At 42.8% G+C, this 27,941-nt stretch overlaps 1 protein-coding gene across 1 annotated transcript in view; it reads right to left on the bottom strand.

Moving 5' to 3' along the window:
- The window catches only part of SH3BP2 (SH3 domain binding protein 2), a 42,852-nt gene extending 32,659 nt beyond the window's left edge, over positions 1–10,193 (bottom strand). Inside the window, exon 1 of the mRNA XM_018554957.1 lies at positions 10,044–10,193. Coding sequence (XP_018410459.1) covers positions 10,044–10,120 — 77 coding nt within the window. The 5' untranslated portion in view covers positions 10,121–10,193. The remainder of the gene's footprint in view (positions 1–10,043) is intronic.
- Between the last annotated feature and the right edge of the window lie 17,748 nt (positions 10,194–27,941).

Raw genomic sequence — 27,941 nt, 5'->3', positions numbered from 1 at the left:
CAGTAATCAAAGCTAAAATATATATATATATATAAAAAATAAATATATATATATATAAAAATAGTAGAAAAAATACTTAATTTAGTGAGGTCACTGATGCCTACATGAAGAGGCCTAAAAACCCAAAGACAAAAGCATTTTTATTTCTTTTTATTCACTTTTGTTTTACCATTTAATGGTCAGTAGACTGATGTATGATGTACCACTAATTCAAAGCTAAATACAAAATTTAGAAAGAAAAAAGGAAACAATTCTTAAAGGGTTATTAAACCCTCACCTTTTTTTGCATATATCTACTACTAGCAAGCCTCTACTGCTAGCAAGCAGTAGATATATGCAAAAACTTCCAAAAAAACCCAAACCGTTTGAAACAGGTTTAAACTTACCTGTGTCTTCGCCGCGCACTCCCGTCCGAACATCTGAAGAGTCTCGGGCAGCCGCAAAGGATCCTGGGGCGGGCGCATGCGCACTTCAGATGTTCGGCCGGGAGACGAGGAGAGACACAAGGTAAGTCTATGGAGCAGCGTGCACCCGCACAGACACTGTGGGACATGAGAGAAGAGTCTGAGAGAGACCCGCATCAGCACTGGAGGGACACCTGAAAAGGACAGTAAAGAAAAAGATGATCGAATAAAGAGGCATCATTTAAGGTAAGTCACTACAGCAGAATTGGGAGGGGGGGGGGGGGGGGGAAATGCGTGGGGGGGGGGGGGGAAATCTGACTTTAATGTCACTTTTATTTCAGTGAGGTCATGATTCCTACATGAAGAGGCCAGAAGCCAAAAGGTAAATATTTTTTCAGTTATTTTAGTATTTAATGGTCAGCAGACTGATGTGTGATGAACTACTAACTAAAAGCTAAAAAAATAAGAATGCTGTACAGATCGATGCTGTGACTTTCCTTGCTTGGACTATGCAGCAGAGATGTCAAGATGGTAGGAAATGCTTTTGCAGTTTGGTGGTTCTTGTCAAAGTCATACCACAGAAAAGTTTATCAAGAAGTATTAGTTGGTGTTGGCATAATGAGTTACCTCTACTATACCATTTCATATGGAGGAAAGAAAATTGTAAAGGGCAACAAGTCAGGACATCACTAGTCCATAAAACCATCAACCATCTATCCAGGGACCTGACTCCATGTAGATACAGCGTGTTCATGCCACTGTGAGGAAGATCCTGATACATTTGAACATATTTAATAAAGTTGGTTTTCAAAATTTGATTCCAAAAGAAAAAAAGAATATCAGAAGAAAAAAGGAAAAACAAATTCACTTTAGTGAGTTAACCGATGTCTACATGAAGAAGACGAAAGCCAAAGATGGGTGTTTTTTTCCCTTTTTTAATTTTTTGTAGCATTTAATTAGCAGTTTTTATTAAATGAAATAAGTGTACCTTGCATGATGAGCATGTGTCTGCTAATTCCAATTGAAATCACTGTACTCAGATTTTTTTTCAATCAGCAGGATACCCCATTGGAGTACCATCAAAGGAAGCAATGGATACTTCCTTTCTTTCTATTTTTATATCTGGATTTTACTAGGACGTGACATGAAAATCAACTCCCATTCAAAGACAAGCGGCTTCCTTTTTTCATTTCAAATGAAAAGCATTGTTATCCCACGAGACATTCACTGTGAACTAACTGGTAAAATGCTAGATGAAAAGATTTATCCAGTGAGGCCTCATGCTGGGCCCGGATGATGAGCAAACTGCTGTAACCCAGAGCAGCCAACCAGATTTCACCTTTCAACAGTTTCCATTGAAAAGGCGATTTCTGATTCATTTACTCCGAATTCTTGCATGTGGTCCATTTCCAGGTGCTTAATTATTTGATTGCCTGACATGTACAGGAGCAATGTAACATCTCATTGATCAGTCATATGGTTATCTGTTAGGGCCTCTTATATGCATTGTTATTATGGTGCGTGTTATGTCACATGTTAAAGTGCATTACCTTAAAGCTGCACTGCATTACCTTAAAGCTGCACTGCGGGCAAACAAATATATTCCTCAATAGCCACACAGGCTATTAATCTCTTGTGTGCCACAAATATTTTTACAAACCTGGTTATTACGTTGTATAAGTAGCAGTGACATCATGACTATGCTGTGCAGAGAGATGAGCCGTGGGAGGGGCCCAGCAGGCCCCACCCACTACAGGCTGCCTGCAGAAAACTACAAGAGGGGGCGGAGACAAGACCAGTCACCCTGCACAAGTAGAGAGAGCAGCAGTGACAGGTCTTTATTAAAGGAAGCTCCTACACAGATGCAATGTTTCACACTGAATAACTGTAAAGATTTGGAAGAAATGCATAAAGAACACCAAGTTTCAAGTAAGAATACACATGCCTCTTCGATGCAGCCCATTCATCTGACCATTGGATGCGTGACCCCATGCAGTCCCTAGAATTTTCCTCATGGAGTGGTGTTCCTAGAATTTTTCCCCTCATGCAGTGGTGTCCCTAGATTTTTTACCATGTGTATGTGGGGGTTTCAGTGCACAACAGTGATGCTGCCCTCTGCAGATATGGGGCACTCTGGCCGGTGTCCCACCCAGCTCCTGGCAACCAGCGACGTCACTGGTTGCCTGGAGTTGGGTGGGACGCTGGCTGGAGCATCCCAGGTTGTTAACAGCTGAGCAGGGAGATTTGTATGGCCCTTACACATCTCACTACCCCCCTTAAGAACCGGGGACAGCATTGTGCAGCACAGCTCCAACTTTACATCAACTATGCCCCTATGCCTGCCGCCTCCCCTGTGTGACCCAAAGAGATGTACCCAAGGCAACAGCCTCCGGCTGCCTCATTAAAGTGAATGTCCCTGCCCTCACAATGGAGCACTCAGCTACAAGAACTCGGCTTGCCTAATACCACATGTGCAGTCCGCTCTCATAGCCAAGTGCTCATTTCTGAGGGGCTGAGGCCAGTCATCCAACTGTCAGTCTGTCCTGTCTATGTGGCAGGTGGAGAGGGGAAGCCCATGGTAGCAGCAGCAGCTTTAAAAATAGGAAGCATTTTTTAAATGTAATTTATCATTTTTAATATAAAGTGAAATCTTAAAAACATATGGACCTGTTTTATAGATGTCGTTAAAGGTGAACTAACCCTTAAAGCTTTCCATCCTCCAAACACTTCATGCCACAACCTTTTGTTTCACCCTGTACTTTCTATGCATCGTATATTACCCAAAGCGCTGGCAATTCTGGTAAATAGTGTGTAGTACCCGTAAGTCTGATTCACTTGTCAGCCACATACACGCGGCCACTTTATTTCCAGTGTAATATTGTTTCCTGCTGCCTCGTCTGCACAGCTGCCTTGGCTGTTCTCTACACAGTGCTCTGCTGTGAGTGCTCAGAGATTGTCTGGGGACCAGGCTAACTTTGTAACATTGGAACTTGTGTTGGAGATCTGCCCTCTTAGGACTCGTGCACAAAGGAGCAAAGAATGCCGTTTTTAGATCCGTACAATGCAATAACATACAATGGTATACAAGGATATACAATGGTTTGTGCCTCCCACTCATTTTGATGATTGCTAAATTTAGCTCAGGTGATGAGTAGGCGGCTAGAAAACAAAAAACCCAGAGGAAACAGAATTAGAAACATGTTGGGGAAAAGTGGGTGTTTAGAAGTTTATAAATGCCTGGGAAAGAAACTAAGTCAGGATGTTGTTGATAAAAAGCCTCCAACGCAATTTCTACATTGAATAGACCACAATGTTAGCAAAGGTCATGGTAAATGCAACGTATTCGAGTTTCTATAGCAAGCTTTGCATTCCAGATGTCGTCTGTGCAAGTAAGGCTGGCCATACACATGTAGAGTTCACCTAAAAGGGGACTCAGTTAACCCTGCAGTAATCTTCCCCGCTGGCTAGTGAACTCAGACAGCCGACACTTGCGCCCTTCTGACTACACGATTGGATCGGATTGGTTGCGGTGGCTATTCAGCCGACAATTTTCCAACCGACTTCTTCAATTTTCCAATTGATTATTTTTTGAGGCAGATGGACTCCAACAGGGCCATCCACGGCTTGCATTTAAATTTAGCAAGAATTGGTCTAAATTTTAGTAATGATAACTCAGCAAAGATAAAAGCTCCTAGTGCAGTAAGCCTTGCTAACCCCTGAGAGATAACAAGCACTTGGGTTCACACCTAGGCTATCGAATATGCGCGTTTGTCGTGATTTGCTGTAAAAAAAACGCGCGACAAACGCGTGTTTCTGAGGGCTACTTGGCTGTATCCCAATAAAAACATGCGACAAAAACGCCCCAAAGAAGCTCCTGTACTTCTTTGGGCGTAGGACGTTTTGTAGCGCGTTCATACGGCCTGTAATACGCCCGGTGTGAACCATACCCATAGGAAATAATGGGATTTCGGTGTTTGAGCGTTTTGCAGAGCGTTTGACCGCGCTACAAAACGCCCAGGTGTGAACCGGGCCTAAAATGTCAGCATTGCTCAATTTCAGGCAGAGAGATCAATTTTCCAGCAGGTTGGTCTGATAATATAAAAATAAATATGAAGTTGATAGAAAATATTAACTTGTTTGGTAATCATAAGAAGGTTTCTGCTAAAGACTGAACAATTTCATTCGTAAAACCGATCTTTAAAGGGGACTTCTTATATCTTTGCTTTAGCCCTTTCTGCATGTTGCAGGGCTGAGCTCTCATAGATTACAGTAGAGATGAATTGATATTGCGTTATTGGTACCAAATATATTTGCAAATGCATGCAACTAAGGCCTCTGTTTTTTTATTATTAATACAGGCGCCGACAATTTACACAGCACTTTGACATACTATTCATTCATGCCAGTCCCTGCCCCAAGGAGCTTACAATCTAAGGTCCGTTTCTCCCATGCACAAATATTAGAGCCAATTTAAACAGGAGCCAATGAACCTCCCAGCATGTCTACGAGCGATATCCTGGACACGTGGTGGCAGCGTAGATATTACGGTGTGCATGCATGGTCGTGTTTGTGGCTGCTACCTAGTGTGTGGATATCATCACATTTCTGGATTCTAGAAACAACATTTTAAAGGAGCTCTGTACTGATGGAAGTTTGTAAGCTGCCATAGCAGAACCCTCCTTCTGCAAATGCATGACTAACATGTTGATCCTCTGATCACTGACTGTGAACAACTATGCAGATCAGCAGGTTTGATCTCACACTGACTTCACTTGTTATAATACACTGGCTGGCCCCAAAAAAAGTCACACACTCTAATATTTTGTTGGACCTCCTTTAGCTTTGATTACGGCACACATTCGCTGTGGCATTGTTTTAATGAGCTTATTCAATGTCACACCATTTATTTCCATCCAGATTTGTATTCATTATATACCAACATTTTGTAGTGATGATGGGAGAGTCAGACCACTGCGTAAAGTCTTCTCCAGTATCCCAAAGATTCTCAATGGGGTTAAGGTCTGGACTCTGTGGTGGCCAATCCATGTGTGACAATGATGTCTCATGCTCCCTTAACCACTCTTTCACAATTTAAGCCCGATGAACCCTGGCATTGTCATCTTGCAATATGCCCAATGTGCCATCAGGGAAGAAAAAATCCATTGATGGAAAAACCTGGTAATTCAGTATATTCAGGGAGGCAGCTGACCTAATTTTTTTGGGACATAACATTGCTGAACCTAGACCTGACCAACTGATGCAACCCCAGATCGTAACACTGCCCGGAATCCAGGCGGTGACTTTTTTTGGCCAGGTAGTGTACCTACCCCGGATCAGTGATCCAGAAAGTATTTAAGCCAGGGACAGCCGGGCACCTAGCATGTTCAGAAACAGGTCAGCATTTACTGTGTCCATATTTCTCCCACCTCCGTTTTCTTTTACTGGCAATGGATGCTGCAGAATTTGTTAACCACCTACAGAGAAATGCTTCTTTCTATTTACACCTCTAGCTGGTTATAAACTGATGAGTTGCTGGCCTTTTTTTTTTTCTTTTTTTGCGGCTACTACAATCATCCTGTTTCTCAATGGGGGGAATCATTTTTCTTATCAAGCACCTTTCATTGTGCTGCTTCACTTATGACTTGCATATCAAGTGTGGTTTGCTCGCACTGGTAGTTACATCTTCCATCATTATGAAATGTTTTATACAATGAGTCATGTGACACCAATGACAGCAAGGCTGATATCACAATGGTATTGTATCATAGTATCATTTTGTAGCTGTACATTGCCACAAAACCCTTATTATTGTTTTGGGTGGGGGTAAAATAATGCTAGTGATTGGAAACCATTGCAAAACCCTATATAAAAGTTAAAAAAAAACAACAGAATATTTCTGGATTCATTAAACAGAGAGTTTTATTTTCAGGTCACCACACCAGACAAGATGATACAATATTCTATCATATGTTTAGCAACTCTAATACTCTGTTTCCATGATAAAAAACCTTAGCAGAAATCTTTGTCCACCATTAAATAAATTAACTGGACATACAGCATTAAAGTAAAACTCCAGGCATGCAAAATGTTAACCCTTGCAGTGGTGCTCCGCATTGCAAGGGAAAACTGCTCATTTTAGTCTAGAGGCTGGAGTAAAGAAGATACACTCACCTGATCCTTGGTCCTGCGGTGGTGAGTACTCGCTTCTCTCCCACTCCGCCCCGGCTGTGGAATATCCCTCTGCATCCCCACGTCCAATGCAAGTCAATGGACTGTATTGGACGTGATGAGGTCAGGGGAGTTTAGACCCCTGGAGTCTGGGAGAGAAGAGGCTGCGGGGATCAGGTGAGTATATTTCTTTTATATGAGCCCCTAGAAAAAAAATTAGCAGTTAACCCTTGCAGTGTAAGGGTAAATCCACTGCAAGGGTTAACTTTTTGCATATCTGGAATTCTTCTATAAAGCTGCATCAAAACCACCAAACAGTCTTATTCAGCAAAGTTCCTGTTCAAAGTGCAATAAACCAGAGCAACCAATTGGAAATCGTTCTATAAAGCTGCATCAAAACCACCAAACAGTCTTATTCAGCAAAGTTCCTGTTCCAAGTGCAATAAACCAGAGCAACCAATTGGAAATCGTTTTGTAACGGTCTCAAATTTTGGAGGGGGTTGCTAGGAATTACCGCACTTAGGCCCCATTCACACCTATGCGTATTGTAATATGCGCGTCTGTCGCGCGATCGTCACGCGTTTTTTTTACCGCGATTCGCGGTAAAAAAGTCGCGCGACCGTCGCGCGATTCCAAAGGCTACTTGGCAGTATACAAATGGAAAACGCCCTACAAAACGGACCAATACGCAGCAAAAAACGCTCCGGGACCTTTTCATGCGTGGGCCGTTTTGTAGTGCGTTCGGGACGGGCGGAAATACGGACAGGTGGGAACGATACCATTGACTACAATGCTATTTATTTTTTTGACCGTTTTGTAGAGCGTTCATCGAGCGTAGGACGCGCTACAAAACGGTCAGGTGTGAATGGGGCCTTAAAGCTGAACTCCCAGCACAAAAACTTTCAGTTAAATAATTTTCCTCAATAGTAACAGACGATGTAAATCCACATTGTTTGCATTGCAGATCCACATATTAGCCTATAAAAGAAGCATTGACATAATCTCTGAGCTCCACATAACTTTGGCAGAGAGCAGAGCTGTGGGGGGGAGGGGGGGGTGTCCATCAGTCCCATCCACTACAGGCTGCCTGCAGAAAACTACAGGAGGGGGCGGAGACAAGACCAGTCACCCTGCACAAGAAGAGAGAGCAGTAGTGAGTGGTCTTTATTATAGGAAGCTCCAAGTTTCACAATGGATAATTGCACAAAGCTCACCAAGATTCAAGTGGGAATACACATGCCTCTTGTGTTTAGACAATATTTACTCTGGAGTTCAGCTTTAAGAATTTTTGTTACAAAAAAAAGGAGTTATTCTTAAGTTCAAATCACCCATAGCAACCCCTCCAAAATGTGCTCATTCTCAATAATGTGCACAATAAAGCGTTCACAGTAAGGTCTGAAATAATCTTAACATCTTGTTTTAAATTAAAATCATTTAAGCAATTAAAAATAATCTGGAGGCTCTCTATTAGGCCTCATTCATCAAGCTCATCAAAATAAGATATGTTGTCTCGTGGCAACCAGGTGGATTCTAATCTCCCCCGGAAAATAGCAGATGGAGAGTAAGGCTGGGCACACACCTTACAACCATCGCAAGACTTCTGTCTTGCGATGGTTGTAAGGTACTTAAAAAAACGTACGGTCTGCCTATGTTGCATAGGCAGATAGTACTTGTGATGATCGCAAACCACGCCCCCCGAGGGGCGGGCTTCCGATGACCGCAATGCCGAACGGGCAGTGTGCGCTTGCTCGGCGTACGATGCCGAGCAAGCGCCGATGCTCGGCGGGTTTTCGAACTCGATGCTCGGCGGGTTTTCGAACATGTCCGTAAGTTTAAAGTCGTGCGACCTTACAGTAGTAGAGGTCGCACGGCTTCCACACACCTTACGATCATCGTATTCCCGGGATTTCCCGCGATTATCGTACGATAATCGTAAGGTGTGTGGGGACCCTAAGACTGGATTCGCTTTGCCTTTTCTTGCGTTACGTTAACGCGCGTTGTGTCACACGTTAATGTGCAATGTGTTCAGGCAGCTAATTCATTTAGATTGTGCTGGCAACACACAAGAACAATACAAATAAAATGTACATTTTTTCCAACGCATTGCACTACAATGTATGGCAGTGTGCGTTATCACGCATTGTGGTGTGCTGCAATGTATGTGTGTCATAGCTGCACTGTGTGCATTGGGGTGCCATTCAAAATAAATAGCACTGTTATGTGTTTTTCGATAATGCACATTTTACCGCAACAAACCCTATCGTTAAATGGTATTTGGGCCCTAAAAGTTTGAATGGGAAAGTTTTACTTCATTAAATAAGACTTTGCAGTCACCTAAAGTAAAGGCCAAATACTGGACTGTCGTGTCTGGGATTAAATGTTTGCAGTTTGATCACACAATCACTACATCCTAAACAAAGACCTGATACCAAATGGCAAAGACTGGAAATGACCCTTGGAGCAAGTAAACAGTTTTGGTCAGCCTGTGATGCCCCCCAGAGATCCTCCAGACATATGCATGCGATCTTGACATGGTGAAACCCATCCACTTTTACAGTATGCTGCACCCTCGAATGCAGTTGCCCAGTTTGCCTCTGCGCTATGTTCCACACCTTATCAGTCTTGTCTTCATTCACTCCAGCTGCGCCCTGACTGCCATGGCCATCTCCATTGGTTTCTCTGATAATATCAGCACCAGTGCATCCAATCACACACCAAAAACCAAACAGTTGTACCTGTTTATTGGGCCCTGGCCTCTCTACATGATCAGATGCACATTGCAGGCCTCAATTCTGATCACCTGGCCTCCTGGTGGAACACAGATCATGGGCCTCATGGGCCTCTGTAGGAACACAGATTACCTTAGGTCAAGGGTGCCTATTAGGTAGATGGTGATCTACCGGTAGCTCTCAAAGCTGATGCTGGTAGTTCACGAAGGGTGTGAATGGTGGCCCCTTTATTCCATTTTGGTATATTTATTTAGCTGTGCACACATGATTACCTATTAGCCCGAGTCTGCTGAGCCAAGCTCCCTGACACCTTTCTGGTGGATACTGGTGGTTGAAGTGCTATGTATTACATCAAAGAATATTAGTTTACACAGCCTGTTGCAAAATACAGCAAGGTGAGCCAGGAGAGAGAGGAAAGACAGCCAGGAGAGAGAGAGGGTTTTTTTTTCCGTTGGTAGATCTCATGTAGCTCGTCATTTGAAAAGTAGATCGTAACAAAAAAATTGTGGGCACCCCTGCCTTAGGTCCTTTTCTCTTAATATCTCACAATATATTGTGCAATTGCTCATCTCACGCTGCACAATAAACAAAAAAAAGCATGCTCTAAACTACAATAGAAACCTTAGAAGTGAACAGAGCCAAACCAGTAACATTAGTCCACAGGGACGCTTCACCAGACCATTTACATCCACCAACACAACAGAAATGCTGCATATCCCATAACAATAGCAACGTCACAAACCTGACTTCCACTCGACACATGACTCTTCTTTCAACGGACACGGCGAGAGACTTAGATCTTCTTATAGATGTCGCCATCAGAGTAAAATCCAGATTTCAAAGACCAAACTCATACTGGAAAGTGTAACTGCACAGCAGCAATGACAGATAAGTTGTGTGTCTTGCCTGCCTCTCAGAAACAAATAGCTGGTCAAGTAAGAGAAACAGAACTGCCCATAACTTATTTCCTCTGGTGATACAAGCTTCCTCTTTTCTGGGGTCTGTCACCGCGACTGCTGTATATTTTTTTTACAAGCTTCCTGTTCTTACAGTTCCATGTCGCATCAAATAGCCAAAGGCACATAAATAAGCTACAAGTCATATCAAAGGGAATTTCCATCCAATAGTCCTGTTTGTGGAGGCTGCCTAGCTTCCTCATGTATGAAATAGCGGAACGTGCAGAACACACGTATGACATTAAAGGAGAACTATGAGGGGAGTGCTTTTCACTCACCTCATAGTTCTAGCCGACCTGTGACAATGAAATTGTCACAGGTCGGCTCAGTCTCCCAGGTCGGCTCAGTAGATCGGGAGGTGAGCGAACACATACCGTCGTTCGCTCCCCTCTCGATCCTGTCACAGCTATCTGCCGTGACAGGGGAGGGGCTGTATTCCCCCTCCCTACTCCGATCCGCCAGCGCTGTCTGGCAGAACAGACGGGGGAGGGGGCAGGTACAGCTGGCTCTGCCTCTAGATAGGCAAAGCCAGCTGTTAGTCACGCAGCTGGGCGGATCCAGACATAATTGTCGGGATCCGCTTCAGCTGCGGCGTCTTAGTATACCGCGAGCAGCTGCTCGCGGTATACTGCGGCGTCTCAGTATACCGCGAGCAACAGCTCGCGGTATACTGAGCCTAGGGTGACGGTATGACGCTAGTTTGTGTCCTCCCGTTACCCTAAGGAGAACTATGGGGAAAAGCCTTAACCCCCATAGTTCTCCTTTAAGCATATAAAATCAACAGCTGTTTACTGTCTTGGTGTTAATTTCTTTTATTTCCATGTACAAATATGCATGGAATATCTTAGAGCTTACACAGGTGTCACACCTGTGTCACATAAGGGAGGGAACAAGATCAATAACCCAGTGTAAGCTCCTGTGCAGCTTACATTGGGATTAAACTCACAGCTCTGACAGAGGAACAGAGTAGTAGGGAGTGAAACCTGGACGGCCCAAGTTGCAGATTCTCTTTAACGTAAACCTGTAATAAAAGGAATATGGGGGTTGCCATTGCTGACTATTCTTCTGAAAATGTGGCTACCTGTTTGCCACTGTCTTCAATGCTGAGTTGAGCACCTAGACCAAAGACCAAAGACCAAAGAAGTCAGAAATTCTGGTCTGGATGCTTGTTCTAAATCAGTACAGTGGAACCTCGGTTCATGAACGCTTCTGTTCACGAACAATTCGGTTCGCGAACAGGGAGTTTGGCATAATTTTGCTTCGCAAACTCTGCATCGGGTGACTAACACAACCGCAGCCATCTTCCCTGCTCTGACACTGGCCGTGGCTTCCTCTAGTCGAGATCGCGGTCTGATCACAGTTTGATTCGGTTTGCGACCAATTCGGTTCGTGAACCGAGGTACCATTGTATGTCGAAAAACATTAAAGCCTCTGGATTAACATGACAGTCAAGCAGGTCAGCAACAGTGTTCTACATAATGTTAATCTGAGTCTTTTCCTCTGATTCCCACTGGCACTAGTGAGGAGTAAGAAAGGCACCCGCTGGCACCATTGAGGACTCGGGCACCCATGTCCCCCTGAATAATATGCTAATACGGGGGTCAAGGGATGCCCTTTGCATAGGCACTATCACTTTTCCCTGCATGGGCAAGGTGAAAGTATGTCTTTAGGAAGTTAGTATTAGGGAAATAGAGTAATTGTGTGTATGATCATTAACAACTATGTCATAATATACAATATTATTATTATTATTGCTACAACCATTCTTCTTTTTTTTTTTTTTCTTTAACGACTATGAGTCTAGTACTTTGAGCACATGCTTGCTGAACAAGATTGGTGGAGCACAGTAGTTAGCGGGAAATTTAGATTAAAAGTGAATTTCCTGCACTGCCCCCCACTCTTATTGGATAACTTATATCCTCAGCACTGTTCTCTGGTAGTATGCTAACTATGTGGACAGTTCTCCTGCTCCATGGCCTTCATTTAGACATACTTAATGTTGAGGTTAATGACAATGTTGTCCCAGTTGACACTGCCAATTATTGCGGATGGGCCCCATCAAATTTTTGTTATGGGCCCCCTATAATCGGTTATGTCTCCCCTTCTAAGGACTTGCCAGTATCTTCCTATCTGGTTATGCCAACCCTAAACCTACCTGAAACCTAACTGAAATCCTGTTGAAATTGAAAATTCACAGTAGGGATTTTCAAATTAAAACACCAATCTTCTAAGTAACAGTGTCACAACTCAGTGACGTGCGCTTGTCACTGATCCTTTCTAATTAACATGTTATTCAGCAGTATTTCCTAGACATTTCATCAGTCACATGATGAAAGATCTTGTTTAGTGAGAATTATTTCTCTGCTTGTTGTCTAGGAAGCCACATGCCAGCCCAGTTAATTTAATCTCATTAACATTCATTTCATGATGATGATAAAGGCATTCGTATATTAGTCAGGGCTGTGTCCACCTTCATACAAAGAAAAGAAGTAATCCCACTTTGGAGGGCACAAGAAATAGAGTGAGATGGGATTCTCATCCTTGTATTCATTTGCCTTTTGCTCCTGATCTCACAGATCAAAAAGAATCCATGTAATGAAAGCACAATGCAGGGGTGTGCTACTTCAATAGGGGTGTGTGGTTCAGCAATGCAATAGAAAGCAGTAAAGTGTAAAGAAGTCCACTATCCCTCATATTTGACTGCTTCAGGATCCTTTTATCCATTTTATCATAAAAAGTATTTTATAGTTAGCACTAGACATGTGCACCAGCAAAAAATGTGTTTAGTTTAGTTTCGTTTTGATTCGGATTTTGCATTATTTAGTTTTTCGGATTCAGGTCCGAAATTAAATTTGTTTTGTTGTGTTTTAACTTGGGGGGGGGGTCCCTCCTAACATTCCTACCAGACCTAAAGGGTCTGGTATGAATTGGGGGAAACCTCACGCTTTATTTTTTTCATCTTCTGCAAACTAAAAAAAAAAATTGCTGCAACTAAATTTCGCCCATAAATGAAATTTCGACCGGACTACCGCTTAAAAACGAACATTCGTCCAAAAATGAAAATTCGACCAGACTACCGCTAACGTATTTCGGGAAATCGGGAATTCGGATTCGTTTGCATTCGTTTTAGCTGTAATTCGGATACATCCGAATCTCCGAAATGTTGTCCGAATTTCGTTTCGGAGCAATGGTCATGATGTGTATGTGGTCCTTCCAACTTCAGAAGAAACCTTTGGTTGATAGATCTTGGGTGGAAAGTCTATAGAACTTGATTGATTTTATTCAGCTAGTTTCACTGAGAGAGGGCTGAAGTTAGGGGTACCTGCTTGAGTTTGAGGTTTTGAATGTGGGGGTGCATAATTTGGGAGTTGGATTATTGTCGTTTGCAGTTAGCGTAAGATAAGAAAGAGGAAAGGTAATTGAGCTGCTCAGACTAAGCAGACGAAACAGGAAACTGTAGAGCTGTAACAGAGAATAGCATTCTCTAAGTATTACCCCTTCTGGTGTTGGGTGCTTTCAGGTTGTATGGATCAAAAGAATGGCTGAACAGCAATACAATGTAAAACAGGTCACACACATGTATTGCAGCTGAAGGTTTAACTGCTTAGCGTTCTGCTGTGTTAAGACAAATTCTATGCCCGCCTAACCCTTACAGCCAAGGAGGATGCCATCTTAGCCTCTATTTGGATTGCAGTTGCCATGGTACTGCACATGTCATCAGGTATGACACCATTCGAGGGCTTGAAAGTAAGGTTGAGAGCTGAAATAAGCACAACCTGGACAGTTGGCATGCCCTAAAAGTAATTGAAGGGTCAAGTTCTACTTTAATGCAGGCATTGATGTACTGTATCTTAAAAACATAGAAACATAGCAACTGTTGGTAATGCAACATGTACAGGGGGCCTGTTGTGGGTTAATAAATGATAAAGCAGCCGATTAAAGGAGAAGTACTGGTGAGTAAAATATATTTTTCCCAATAGAGCCGAAGTGGAATACTCTGCAGCTGTCACATTCTGGCTCTATATCGACAACTGAGTGATCATGCAACTGCTGATTGCTCAGCTCACAATCTCCTCTCTGCAGAGAGAAGTGAGACTGTCTGTCACCGCTCCTGCAGGGAGTCCCTGCAACCCTTTCTGTTCAAGTGCTCATTGGAGGCACAGACAGGGGAGAGGGGAGCACAGCTGAATCTGGCGTTAAAGAGGCAGAGCCAGCTGTCAATCAGGCAGCTGGGTGGATATTAACAATATTGTTGGGATCCTACCCTGATGTGGCACAGCTCTATGCAGCAGCCTGCTATATGCTGAGTTTGGGTCACAGGAGTGAATTAGTAACTCTACCCCTGTGACTCAGAATAGAACTAAAGCCAAAAAAGGTTTGGCTTTACTTCTCTTTTCGTTAACTAGGTATGCTGCTGTATATTTTTGTAAAAAAGAAGACTGCTGCTGAAATATTGCAGTTAGCTCTCACTTATGAAGGCCCATGTGTCACTTGTGTAGAATAGACTCAACTATCTATCTTTCTTCTCATAGCTGACCAACTCTCCTATCCATCTATCACCGGCTGTTTACAAGAAATGGAGAGATATTCTCATGATGATTAGACAGCACATTATTATGAAACTTGTTTTATTCTTAAGGAAAGCTGAATTCGGTGGAGGCAGTGCTTCCTCTTTTTGTAGGAGAAACACAAATTGCAAAACTGTGAGAAGCAGACACATACGTAAAATCCTGAAAAGAAGGTTTGTGTATCATTTGAAAGTAAATTAAAGTGTGTACATAGCTACACGTACAACCTCTCTCTTTAGTTTTGGATAGACTCAGGAAGTGTTAAATACCCTGTAAGGTTTTAATAGTTGCATTTGTTCCCGCTGAGGAGATGCAACCTCTCTGTTTGCCCTGTTGACCATTATCACTTTGACTGAAAATGATGGGAAGATCCAAAAGGAGTCACCAGAACAGTAATGGAGAGGACATTTTTCAATGGGGACTCTTGTTCCAGTGACAACTGGAGGGGATTTTATTCACTTTGGAGAGGTTTCCTCTTACTTTCTGTTGTATCCACAAGACAGGATATGGCTGGAGTCTGACTTAGTCCCACTAGGTTGAAAACTGAAAAAACAAAAATGAAAAAAGAAGTGAGCACAAAGGGACCAGTTACAGAGGGTAAATTTCCCCACTGGGGAGATTCACCTTCTATAGTTATCCTCAGGATCATTGTCATGGGAACTGAAGGTGAGGGGGGGGGAAAAATCTATAATTTTACAATAGGAGTTGAGGGGAAATATCCCAATGGTGATATACATATCTTTACAAAAAGAGAATTTCTTTTACTTTAGAGGGATTTTCTCTTACTTCCTGTTGTGTCAGGAAGTGAGGAAAAATCTACACAAAGGAACAAAGAAAATAAAAAAAAGGTTGACATGGGATTTAACTACTTCTTACCCTTTATAAATATATTTTATATTAAAAATATGTTTGGCTTTAGATATACTTTAAGGTCTCTATTGATTTTTGACCTGGCGCATACTGGACAACCAATGGCATGTGAACTTTCTATGCATGTTACATGATAATGACTAAATGCTATTCGGACAAAAAAAAACAACCCAAATAAACTTTTATATCCCACCTGATAGGGACTGCTAAACGTAGCGGAAAACACAAAGTCAAACTATACTTAGAAGAATTAGTTAGAATGCAAAGAGATCTTCCAAAGTTCTGGAAATGCTCTTCCCAACCAAGTACCAACTGCTACTATTTGGTGACAAAAAGGTATCCAAACATTCAGCACAAGTGTGCTGCACCTGTCCATTACATCACCTGTCCATCACATATGTGGTAGTGTGCCCATTTCAGCAAGGACAGGCAGAAGTCTCAGCAATTGTCGCCCTCAGTATGACATCTGTCCATCTATGTCTGTCTATATCTACCATAGTAGATGCAACTGAAGACTTTTCCGAGATAACAAAATTCTACACAGATCTAAATAAGGTAAAAACACATATCTGTAGTGAAAAGTACCCTTACCGCATAGGTATGAATATGTTTTTCTAAAGGAGAAGAATGCTCTTTTATTTCAAGGAAACTACCTTCCATGACCTGACCTACAATTACAGCAGCTAGAGGCTTAGAAACGTACATACTTTACATTACATTTGAAAAACTACCAAACTGCACATTCTTCCACCACCACTTCCTTCATGCCTAGGGATACATTTGATCTTTTTTTCTTTTCAGTGAGCATTTGTCTTCAGAACAATGGGGTTTTGACAAAACAGAATGTAACTTTAGTGTACATTATACATTACATTATAGTGTACGCTATGCCCACAATTACCCAATGTTGATCCAGAGGAAGGCAAAAAAAACCCCTATAAAGCATTGGAAAAAAATCCTTCCAGATCCCATAAGGCAGTCGGATATTTCCTGGATCAACAATCTCTGATCCCTAATATACCTATAATAACTCAATATCCAGTAATATATTAGATCTATTTTTTTTTTCCTCTTCTGCAGACTGTAAAAAAAAAATAAAAACATTTTTCCCCCTAATGTCATTTTGCTGCAGCGAACGAAACGAAAACAAAACGCAATTAACCCGAATCCCGAAACGAATTCAATTTCGGACCCGAATCCCGAAAAACTAAATAACGCAAAATTGCTCGTTCAAGCAAGAAGCGTTAGGGCCACTATTGTCCAGCGTAGCCCCAGTGCACAGACAAGGCAATTTGCAAAGGGAGCAGTTCACACAACTGCATTGTGGTTGTGTGTGTTAAAAAAAATATAACAACATGCCATATTTTTTTCAAGTGCAGAGAGGTGCGACACAGTACATTGCACTGCGCTGTGCCAACTGAACGTTAAAAAAAATGTAATTGGAGTGTGGCTTGCTGGTGTGAACTGGTTCCAAAGTAATGACAAAGTGATGGCCGAATAAATAGGCTCTGATCCATAGGGGGTGTACAGGTGTGAGAGCTGAAGTGGTTAAACACAAAGCTATTGCAGTATGCAATATTGCTACATGTAGCCTGCAAAGATTTTGTTCCACAGAAAAGGGATCAGTCACACCATTGTGCTGCGTGGTATAACAAATTGCATGAAAAGTGTGTTAAAGTGCTATTCCTTCTAAATGGCACCCCAATGCACCCAGGCAATGCAGCACAGTGCATCACAACACACAGATGTGAAGCACCTGTATGTTATGGTGTGCTGCCTTGAAGCAAATTGTGCATATTCAGTGTTATACGTGTTATAGTACTTTGGTAGCCCATTGAGGAATGAATGGACTGCTTAACTCAACGCATGTATCTTGCAATGTCCACACGTTAAACATCCGTGCATTAGCCCCCCTAATCAGGGCAGGATTCCCTGCAAGGCCACCGAGGTCCGGCCTCGGGGCTGCACTGAGCAGAGGGGCGGCACAGGTTTGAATCACCCGACACCCGGAACATAGAGTTCCGGGCGCCCGGCGGTAATTTACTTTCTACATTTAGCCCTGCTTTGCACAAGCAGAGCTAAATGTAAAAAAGGAGAACTTACTTGTTTCTTTACAAGTGTTCTCGGCGATGTCGCCGAGAACACTTGTAATCAGAGTGCCGATCCGTCCTCCCCCCGCCGCCCCCTCCCTACCCTGCACTTACCTCTCTCCATGCTGCATCCTCCCGGCTCCGTCCTCGCCGCCGCCTTCAGAATGGAGAGCGGTAAGCAGAGCGGCAGGGTTAAAAGTAACCCTGCCGCTCCGTGTAGCCAGTGAGAGGGGAGAGCTGTGCTCTTCCCTCTCACCTGTCACAGGAGTTCCAGCACAGTGCTCTGCTAGAACTCCTGTATTGGAGGTGACGGGGTCAATAAAGAGAACCTTAAAACAGTAGAAAGGTATCATGGCACATGTTGGCACATGTTTTGCTTACTAAAGAGAACCTGTCACCTCCAAATGCTATCACACAGTAACTTGTTAGCTCCTGTGTGATAGCAATAAAGTTAGGTGAAAAAAACCAATTGATAAAAAATAATTACATAAAGTAAAAAATAATAAGTAATAATAATTACATTAAAAAATAAAGTAATAAATAAAGTAAAAAAATAGTAAGTAAAAAAAAATATTAAGAAAAATATAAAAAAAATTAAAAAAGTAAAAGATGACAAGATAAATAAAAATTTAGAAAGTAAAAAAAATTAAAAAAAGTGATAAAAAAAGTTAAAAAAGAAGGAGAGAAACAAAAAAAACCCATAAAAAAATTAAAACCAACCCCGCAGCCCCCGCATTCCCTCGGCGGGGAGGGGGGGGGCATTGCCGAACACGGCCTTGGGGCTGCAGGAAGGGTGAATCCGGTCCTGCCCCTATTGGTGGCACTTGTCCCACTAAAGTTAGGAAGACTCTGCAGCAGTACATACCAGTGCCACCCAGTGGCTAGTTCTCCTAATAAATGACAATGCTTTTTTTTATCAAGAAGAGCTCCACGACTAAAAAGGAAGTAGATAAGCATGAACAAAAAGTAATTTATTTCAGCCATACTTCTACAACAGGAACAACACTGCAGGGACAAGGAAAAAGATGGCATTAGTCACTGTTCCTACAGGGCACGTGTGTACTGTACATTCTGCAACCATACATCAGATCAACAAAACTAAAATAGTAAGTGATTCAATCAGCCTTTGAAATAGCTTAAAAACATTTTTACTTTAATATGATTTTAATCTTCTTTAATCAATGTGTATTAGGACCTGTGCTGACGATCAGAACTGCTTCTCTCCCCATGCAAGTCCTTGTGCCTGAAGAAGTGTCTTCCGTGCCACACAATCAGCTACCGGCGGGAAATTTCCCCGCCCACAGCTTGACGTAAGTAAAGGGGTGGGCTGCATTGATGTAATTGACCTTATATGGCTACATGCCTATACTTGGTAAATGACATGGCTGTGTGGCCATATAAGGTCAATGACATTAGCACAAGCATTCTGCCCCCTTTTTACATGCGGCTGCAGGGCAGAAAAGGCCCACTGCCCAGTTAAGTGGGTGGAAGTGCCCATGACACGTCCTTGTTCAGAGGAGCTCAGGTTTGGATAGGGTTCAGTCCAAACCAGAGCTCAACCCTAGTTAAATGCCAGTAGATAGGAGTGTGTGTGGGCTGTGAGCACTTCCTTCACCCTCTGTGTGACCGACACTGAGACATACAGAATACTTTTCCCTCCCATTTCTTCATGACTCCTTTAGGACTGGAAGTAAAGGGGTGTTTGCTGTCTGACCCAATTTCCATATCATTTATGAACCATCAGAGCACTGGTCAGCAATTTTGTCCACACTAATTGTCAATTTTCAAACATTAGACAACTAGTGTGACAGTGAACAATACTGCATCGTAGTCATACACAGAGTTATTCACAAAAGGGTGAAGAGTTTGGAGAAGACGGGAGAAGTGAACAATCTTGGACAACATAGCTGATTTGGAAAGTGAGCTGAATTGGAGATTGTTTCCAAATAATTTATGTTGTCCTAGACTGTTCACTCCTCCGGACTTCTCAAAACTCGTCACCTTTTTGTGAATAACATTGTTAGTTTATTTTCAGTTTTTGCACTCATAGTTGTACTGCTAATGGCAAGTTAGGCATTGCAGAGAATAATACAAAGGTCACCTTCTTTAAACATAAGAATTAGGTAAACTCACTAGACTAGATAATATTTAACAGACTTTACTACAGTTTCAATGAGATACAATAAATAATTTTGTAGATAATTAGAAAGTAGTAGAGACACTCACCGGTCTTAAGCAGGAGTGTACGTCCAAACCGCAGGAATTTATTCTGTCCAGCATTTAGATAGATGGCAGTCCATGTTTGGACTTCGAGGACTGTTATTCATCGAAACGTTGGACAGAATAAACTATTTATCTACTGATGTTACTTTGCTGTAGTGTACCCAGGTAGATAATCCATGAACAGTGTACAGTGACTCCCAAAGAAATTTGAAGTAGAACCAAAGCCAAAACTTTCTTTGTTTAGCTTTCGATAGAGTAAGAGAGGGTTGTAGCTCCTGTCAGATTTGTTTGCCATTTGTGTCCCATTGGGGAGATTTCCCTTCACCTCATGTCCAATAATCAAAACAATGAAGTGAGAGGAAATCCCTCCAAATAGAGAGAAATCCATGGAGGTCAACACGGAACTAGTGTCCCCATTGGAAGATTTCCCATCTATTACTGTTCTGATGACAACCCAAAATTTTGGAGTTACTATCTGTAATGGTCACCAGGACAAATACAGAGTGTGAATCTCACTATCCCCCCCCCCCCCCCCCCCCCCCCCAAAAAAAAAAGTTTTGGCTGCAGTTGCCCACAGTGGCAAGCGTGCCTTGAAGTGGCTGACCCCTGAATGAGAGAATTCAAGGTATTGCAAAGGTTATACTTCACCAGCATTTGTCTGTCTATCTATCTATCTATCTATCTATCTATCTATCTATCTATCTATCTATCTTTCCCCCACACAGGAGCACTTTAGTGAACTGAATTGAATGCCGCATTCATGTTTAAAAGGGAAGGAAATATATAAAACACTTCACTTTGCTTGGTATGTAACTGGGTGTGCAGCGCTCGGGGTCACCAATAAGTGAATTAAATCAGGGTTAACAAAATTAGCTGAATGAGTGTTAATAATCATAAGCATCGATAATAGCCAGTGAACATAAGTCTCAAGTTGTGCAAAAGTGCATAGAATTGGAAACTGAATATATCAACTAAAAATAAGTAATAATCAGTAGTGAATCAAATATATGAAAATATCAAATATAAATTATGAGAAATATATAAAAAAATCACAAACTTATCAATCAAAGTGATACATAGCAAATGAGTCCAAAGGTATATAAAAGTGGGTTCAGAAATAATTAAATAATTGATTGAATGTGAGTCCAGAAATAAATAATTTGTGAATCCAAAAATAATTAAGAATTTCCAGTGTCAGCAACGTGTTAATGATGAAAACAAATCCCACACCGAAGTGTCCACGTCAAACTCCCCTCTGGGATGCGCACTCACCAGACCAAGATATTTATAAGCAGAAGGAGATGACAGTTGGTAATCCTACAGCCGTCTCGTCCTCATAGCATGGATCAGTATTTTATCAAGAAAATACAAAAGGGACAACTCCTCATGGTGTAGTCGATCAAACGTTTTATTAAACAAAAAAAGTAGCCACTTACAATTAAAATCGATAAAAACGGCCGCTCACACGTTTGTGAGTAAAACTTCTGTACTTCCTGGTTGTGTGTGGTATTGAGAAGTGTAGCCCCGCCCAACGCGTTTCGTCATAAAAGACGTCTTTAGGGGGATCGCAGGTTGTCTTTTTATGACGAAATGCGTCGGGGCGGGGCTACACTACTTTTTTTGACACTATCCTCCCACAGCTCACAGCCCAGAAGCATGGACAGCCAGCGAAGGCCTACAGTGGGCGAGAGTGCCTAAGTACCGGACATGGAGCGGAGTAAGGCCAGAACCATGTAGGGAGCCCAGTGGGAGGAGAGCACCATCCCCCAGCCTGTCACCCCTTTCATGGACCTACTAGGAGTCCTCATATCACCCGACCATTCACACTACTGTTACATGGATGGCAAAAGAGGCAGATGGGCGGGGAGAAGGCGGGGAAGTGGCAGAGCGGGAGGGGGGCAGAGTTGCTGCACCATGGGCCTCTGGGTTGTACTTGCCCCCTGGGCTAAAAGTTGCGAGTCAGCCCCTGCTGAGCTGCAACATGTCAGATGAATTAAGAAATCAGGCTTGCAGTGGGAGTGACTGTTAGGCTGATGGTCAGGAGAGGGAAATTCTCATATACAGGATGAAAACAGGGTGACTGTCAGTAAAGTATATACGAGTAGTATTGGTTTAAAGAGCGGGTGGAAGGCTGGGCTGTGACATGCAGTATGCAGCACTGGAGCCTCTAACAAGTGTCGGCACCCTCCATACAATATATAGCTGGGGTGTGTATATTACACATCTATGTACATCACTTTATAGAACATTTGGCAGGTAATATTGATTCTTTGCACAGTATGTGTATCAGCTGTGCATCTAGTTGTTCAGCAGCAGGAGTTGCCATTTTTAAATTCTGAGTTATCCATTCTGCATTAGAAGTATTTTCCTCAGTACAACTGTGTGCTGAGACCTGACAGAAGTGTACAGTATAGAGTTGGTGCGAGGCGATCTGCGTGCCGGGGAATATAAACTACTTCCTGTCATTTATTTTTAAATTTTTACTTTTGAGAGCGAAACTGCATTTTATAAATAAACACACCTCTTCCCCCAATCACTTTTTCCTCTCGTATCGAGCCATCTCTTCAGGTCTGATATATACAGAGCATTGTTCTTGGTGGTTTCTGGCTCTGCCTCTACACCCCAGACAAGTTCCACCCTCATGTAAACATGAAATTCATATGTGTGTGAGCATTATTATTACTATTATTTTTCAGGATTTAAAGTATACAGGGCCAGATTAAGAGCATTATGTTCATGGTGCTGGTGGTCGGTGGGATGGGAAGTAGCAGAGGCAGTGTTCTATAACTTTTCTGGACCTCATAAGAATGCTGGACCATGTCATCTTTGGAGACGCAGTCTCACCTGCTGAAGGTGTGCTAGGCTCAGTGGCTCTCTAATTAGGTGGCCGCACACTGCTCACTGGGGCCCCATGAGGACCCAGCGAGCAGCCCGCCTAATATGCCTGATTAAAGAGCCGCTGGCGCCTGTGCCTGATTGTGTTCAGCCAAGCTGGCCTGGATTGCCATAAGGCATATTGAGGTAATCCCAGCCTATTTTTAGTGGTGGGCCTGGGAACTGGCTCTCCAGTAGCCCCTATGTTAATCTGGCCCTGACCATATATAGCACCAACAGTTTGCACAGCACTTTACAAAATAGAGGTCGGCAGTACAGTTACAATACCGTTCAATACAGGAGGTCTAGAAGGGCTCTTTTAACAAGAGCTTAGAATCTAAAAGGAAGCATTAAAGAAGAACTACAAATAAAACTAACCCTTGCAATGGGGCTACCACCATGCTGCAAGGATTAAGTGCTTGTTTTGTTCTAGGGACCTAAATAAAGAAAATATACTCACCTGATCCCTCGTCCCACTTGGTTGCTAGAACGGTCCCTGCAGCCTCTTCTTCCCCAGGCTCCAGGGGGTCATCGTGTCTAATGCAGCTGCATTAGATTTGAGGATGCTGAGGGACATACCACCACCAAAGCAAAGGGAGAGAAAAGGTGAGCGGTCACCACCGCAGGACCGAGGATCAGTTGAATATATTTTCTTCATCTTGGCCCCGAGGCCAAGATGAGATATTAACCCTTGCATTGTGGGGGTAGCCCCACTGCACGGGTTCATTTTAAGATTGTCTGGAGTTCTTCTTTAATGTTATTTAAAGTGACCCTCTCTGTGAAAAGAATCAGCTGCTGGCACATAGGCACATTTTTAGTGGCTTCCAGAACACAAATGTAGCTACATATAGTGCAATAGGGTTCCATTGTCTAGCCCCCAAACACATGAGTTCACATGAGTTCACATGAGAACTTCATAGATCTCAGTATTGTAGAGGAAAGCATTTCACTCATGTGAAATGTTATCTGAGAATTCATGACCCTGTACTTCTCCCCGTTCCAGTGTGTGTTTTTCTTCAGCCTTCTATGTTACTAGGCCTGTCCACAGAGCATGAAAGTGACTCCATGGCCCGGAGATTGAACACAAGCCTGCACTGACCTCTGTAGTTGCAGGTGCTGTGTAGCAATTTAGCTTGAAAGTTCACAAGAGAAGCATTGAAGTCCTTCAAGGCTCAGGCGGCTCAGCCTCCCTTTCCACATAAGTACTTGAATGTCCATAGCCTGACCACAGATTTACTGTATGCAAACCCTGACAATGAACTTCCTTTATTTGTTGTCTTTTGGCATGCTAATTATTCTGTTGAAAGTGTTTGTCATATCTGTTCGATAAGTGCAGAAAAATTTACTGATAGCATGCATGAATGTACTGATAGCATACATGAATGTACTGATAGCATACATGAATGTACTGATAGCATACATGAATGTACTGATAGCATACATGAATGTACTGATAGCATACATGAATGTACTGATAGCATACATGAATGTACTGATAGCATACATGAATGTACTGATAGCATGCATGCATAGTTATCTCAACAATGTTATCAGGAAGTGTGTTGGACCTACATAACACTTCCCCTTCATGGGAATATATCTTGTATTTAATAAAAAATACAATAAAGAAAATAATAATAAAATCAATTAATTTATCAATAATAAAGAAAATCACAGGGCTACCTCTCGAATCCAAGGACATTTGGCATCTACAGTATAAAATAAAGTTCTATGGGTATGCATTACAAACCTTTTTCTATCTCTTTATAAATCTATTCATATCTATACCTATCTCCTGTCTTATGTAATTTAATTGACGTGATGACGACAGCAGGGTTTAGACCAGGGACGTGCGGTCAGGGGAGGCAGGTATGGCAGAGCCTCACCTGCAAAGCTTCGGCGGGCTGGGGTATGCCTCACCCAGCCTAGAAGGCACTGCATGCCACTGGTTTAGACCTGCGGGGACTGGCGAGGATCAGGTATATAAATATTTTTTCTTTGAGCCCCGGCCTAGAGAAACATAGAGAAACATAAGCCTTGCCGTGCCGTTATCCCTTGCCGTGCAGAGGTAGCCCCACTGTAAGGGTTAACTTTTTACACTCATGGAGTTCTTCTTTAAAAATATAAAAGGAAGGGAATCGAACTAGTCACTTCTCGGACTCCTTCAGCTGCATATGCAATTTGAGCTTGAGCTATTGAGCTCCATAAGCAGGCTTTCACTTAAAGCATAGGAAAGCACTTAACAAAAAGTAAAAATAGATATATTTACAAAATATTTTTGTAAAAAGAAAATGTATACATAAATACTGTAAATGGAGAAGTCACTCGTTTTCAGCAGGGTGACAGAACTGATTTTGAAATATCAGCTGATAACCCGCCAGTTGGTCTGTGTGAATTTGGGGATGTGTACGCTCCTTAAGTAAGAGGAAGCAGAAGAAGAATATTCAGTAAAAAGCTATACTTCTGGTTTTTCTACATTAATGTAAAATAGGTTACAAAGGTTGATATAGATAGTTTGTGTCCAAAATGAAAATTTGGAAAATGTCTTATATTTTCGTCAGAAAATAAAATGTTTTCCCTTCAAGAAAGTAGGCCAAGTCTCTAATATGGTAAAGTAGACCTGTATTGGAAAATAATATATATGCCGTTACATAAGTGCTAAAAAGGAAAGTCCCTCTGCCAGCATTGCTGAAGCAACCTGAATTGTCCTCTCTAATATTGGGTAGGTGGGCATGCCTCATATATTACCTCATATGACAATACCAACTTTCAGGAAGTCATGATTTGCTACAGTGCTGTCACAGATAGATTTCTTACAATGTTTGGAACCCTATCGTAATTACTATTCAGTGACTAGGTAATCTTAAACTGCGTGACATTCAGAGGTAGCAAAAACTTTGTGGTGGATCACGCATGCTGTAGGTAATAAGGTTTCCTTTTGTAAAGGGAAATTAACCAGTAATTGTCTTTCAAGGCAAGTCTTGTCTAATGAGGGGCTCAAACAGGGGGTGAGTGTTGTAAGGACGGCATCAGAACAGGTCACGCCCATGCGCTAATATGCAGAACAGAGGTAATTGCTAGCTGCTTGTGTGTGTGTGTGTGTGTGTGTGCATGTTTGTGTAAGCAAGCCTATTTAAGGAGCAGAGTTGAAGTATGCAATTGCTGGATGGTCTTTAGTTACTAACCTGTGACTTGTACCTGAACCTGTCCCTGAGATCTGCTTTCCTGTTGCTTTCCTGGCCTGCCCTTGGACTTGTGCCTGTTTTGCATTTCTGTTGTTGTCCTTGGCAAGTTCCTGATCACAACTTGTTTCTGCTGACTTCTGGTGTGACCTCAGCTAGTTCTTGACCGTGGTTTGTCTCTGCTGATTCCTAGTGTGACCGCAGCTTGTTCCTCACCACAGCCTGATTATGCTGATTTCCCAGTGTGACCTTGGCCTGTTCCCTGACTATGACTTTTCCTTCCACCCTGCCTGCTGTCCATCTTCTCGACTGCCAACCACCAGCTGTTCTGAAGTACACTGTTAGCTTCCCTGTGGACTCCATTTTTTTTCTTCCTGCTGTCTTCCAGACTGCTTGTTCTCAGCAAACTTCCTATTGGTCTGCACTAGCACCTCTCAGTCAAGTCTTCTTCTGGAAGTAAGCATCTGTGGACTGGATTTTTGGCACCCCTGCCCCTTCACTCCCTGTGCTCCACTCCAGGTGTGTGTGGACCAGAGGTGTAAGGAAAACCCTCATGTCATACTCTTGCCTCTACCCCGGTATATGATAAGTGTCCTCTAATCGAGAAATATAAGTACACTTTCTTTCCAAGCATAAATGACATATGGTACCGGTTCTGTTTTACTCTCAGCCTTGAGTTATTTGTCTAATTTTTTCTTTCTCTTCTTTTCTTTTTCTGTTGTTAAATTATTGTGCAGTGACACAGCGGCAAGGTCAATGGGCAGAGGAGAATGAGAATATCTTCTTCTGACCTGTGAGTTAAATCTTGGCTAGGTAGTTAGATTGCTATGGTCTTCTTATCAAATCCAACTCTCCTTAGCGGGATAAAAAAAGAGACGTTAACAAGAAAGGCTAACGTCCTCCTGGTCCCCTCATTTTTTTCATGTGGTAGGCACACACACCTGCAGGCGATATTGCTGGTTTAACCCGCACCCATATCTACCCCCACTATTTAAAAAAAAATTGCAAGTTATTGACCTGTTTGAATACATATGATTATTGCATACATATTGCAAGCTTAGCATCAAGTAGAAAGCTTCTGAAGGACTCAGTCCACTTGGAAGAGTAAATTTAGTGCTTTTTGCCCAACTTTTATTCAATAGAAAACACAAAGGCCTACCCTCACAGGGATTTACAGTTTATTACAACTTATCCCAGCTTTTTACAGCCACAAAACAACATCCAGTTATTTGTAGGACCAGACAGGCATGGGCACACACCCCATTGTTGTCAGACGTCCCAGGGAGCTAGTAGTGAGATGAGGAACCCACTGGCAATAAGCAGCTGACAGTCCAGAAACGCGGTACAAGTTTAGGGATAATCCAAGAGGGGTAGTCAATGTCCAATCTGGGTCGAGGCAGGCAGCGAAGGTTCAAAGGCGGAAGACAGTCCAAGGGTCGGTAATCGGGAAGGATACACAGGGGCAACAGGCAATAGGAGGATCAGCAGGGAGGCTAGGTGTTCACCATAAGGTGGAATAACTCAGCAATAAGCCAGAGCTCAGGCCAGGTTTTTATAGCCAGGGGAGGTAGGACCACCCCCTGGTCACCGAGGCAACCAGGAGGCCTCCCTCCCCGGGAACCAATGGCAGGCGAGGAAGATGAAAGGTGTGTACTGGGAACCTCCCCCAGCAAGGCTCACACCTGATAGCCAGATGATGCAAGAACGCTATGCTCCCGGGGATGCGCGCGCAGCCTGCGTACTGCGCATGCGCCCACGCCGCATGACTCGCGCATGCGCACCTGCACCTCGGGCACCAGGTGTTCTACCGAGCTGAAGGGGAACCCGTGCCCTGCGCCGTGCCCGTGGTCCCCGAGTAGAGGTAACATCCCCTGCTT

The sequence above is a fragment of the Nanorana parkeri genome, unplaced genomic scaffold (genome assembly GCF_000935625.1).
Source record: "Nanorana parkeri isolate BGI_ZX_2015 unplaced genomic scaffold, ASM93562v1 scaffold180, whole genome shotgun sequence".
NCBI lineage: Eukaryota > Metazoa > Chordata > Amphibia > Anura > Dicroglossidae > Nanorana > Nanorana parkeri.
This window is presented reverse-complemented; position numbering and strand designations above follow the sequence as displayed.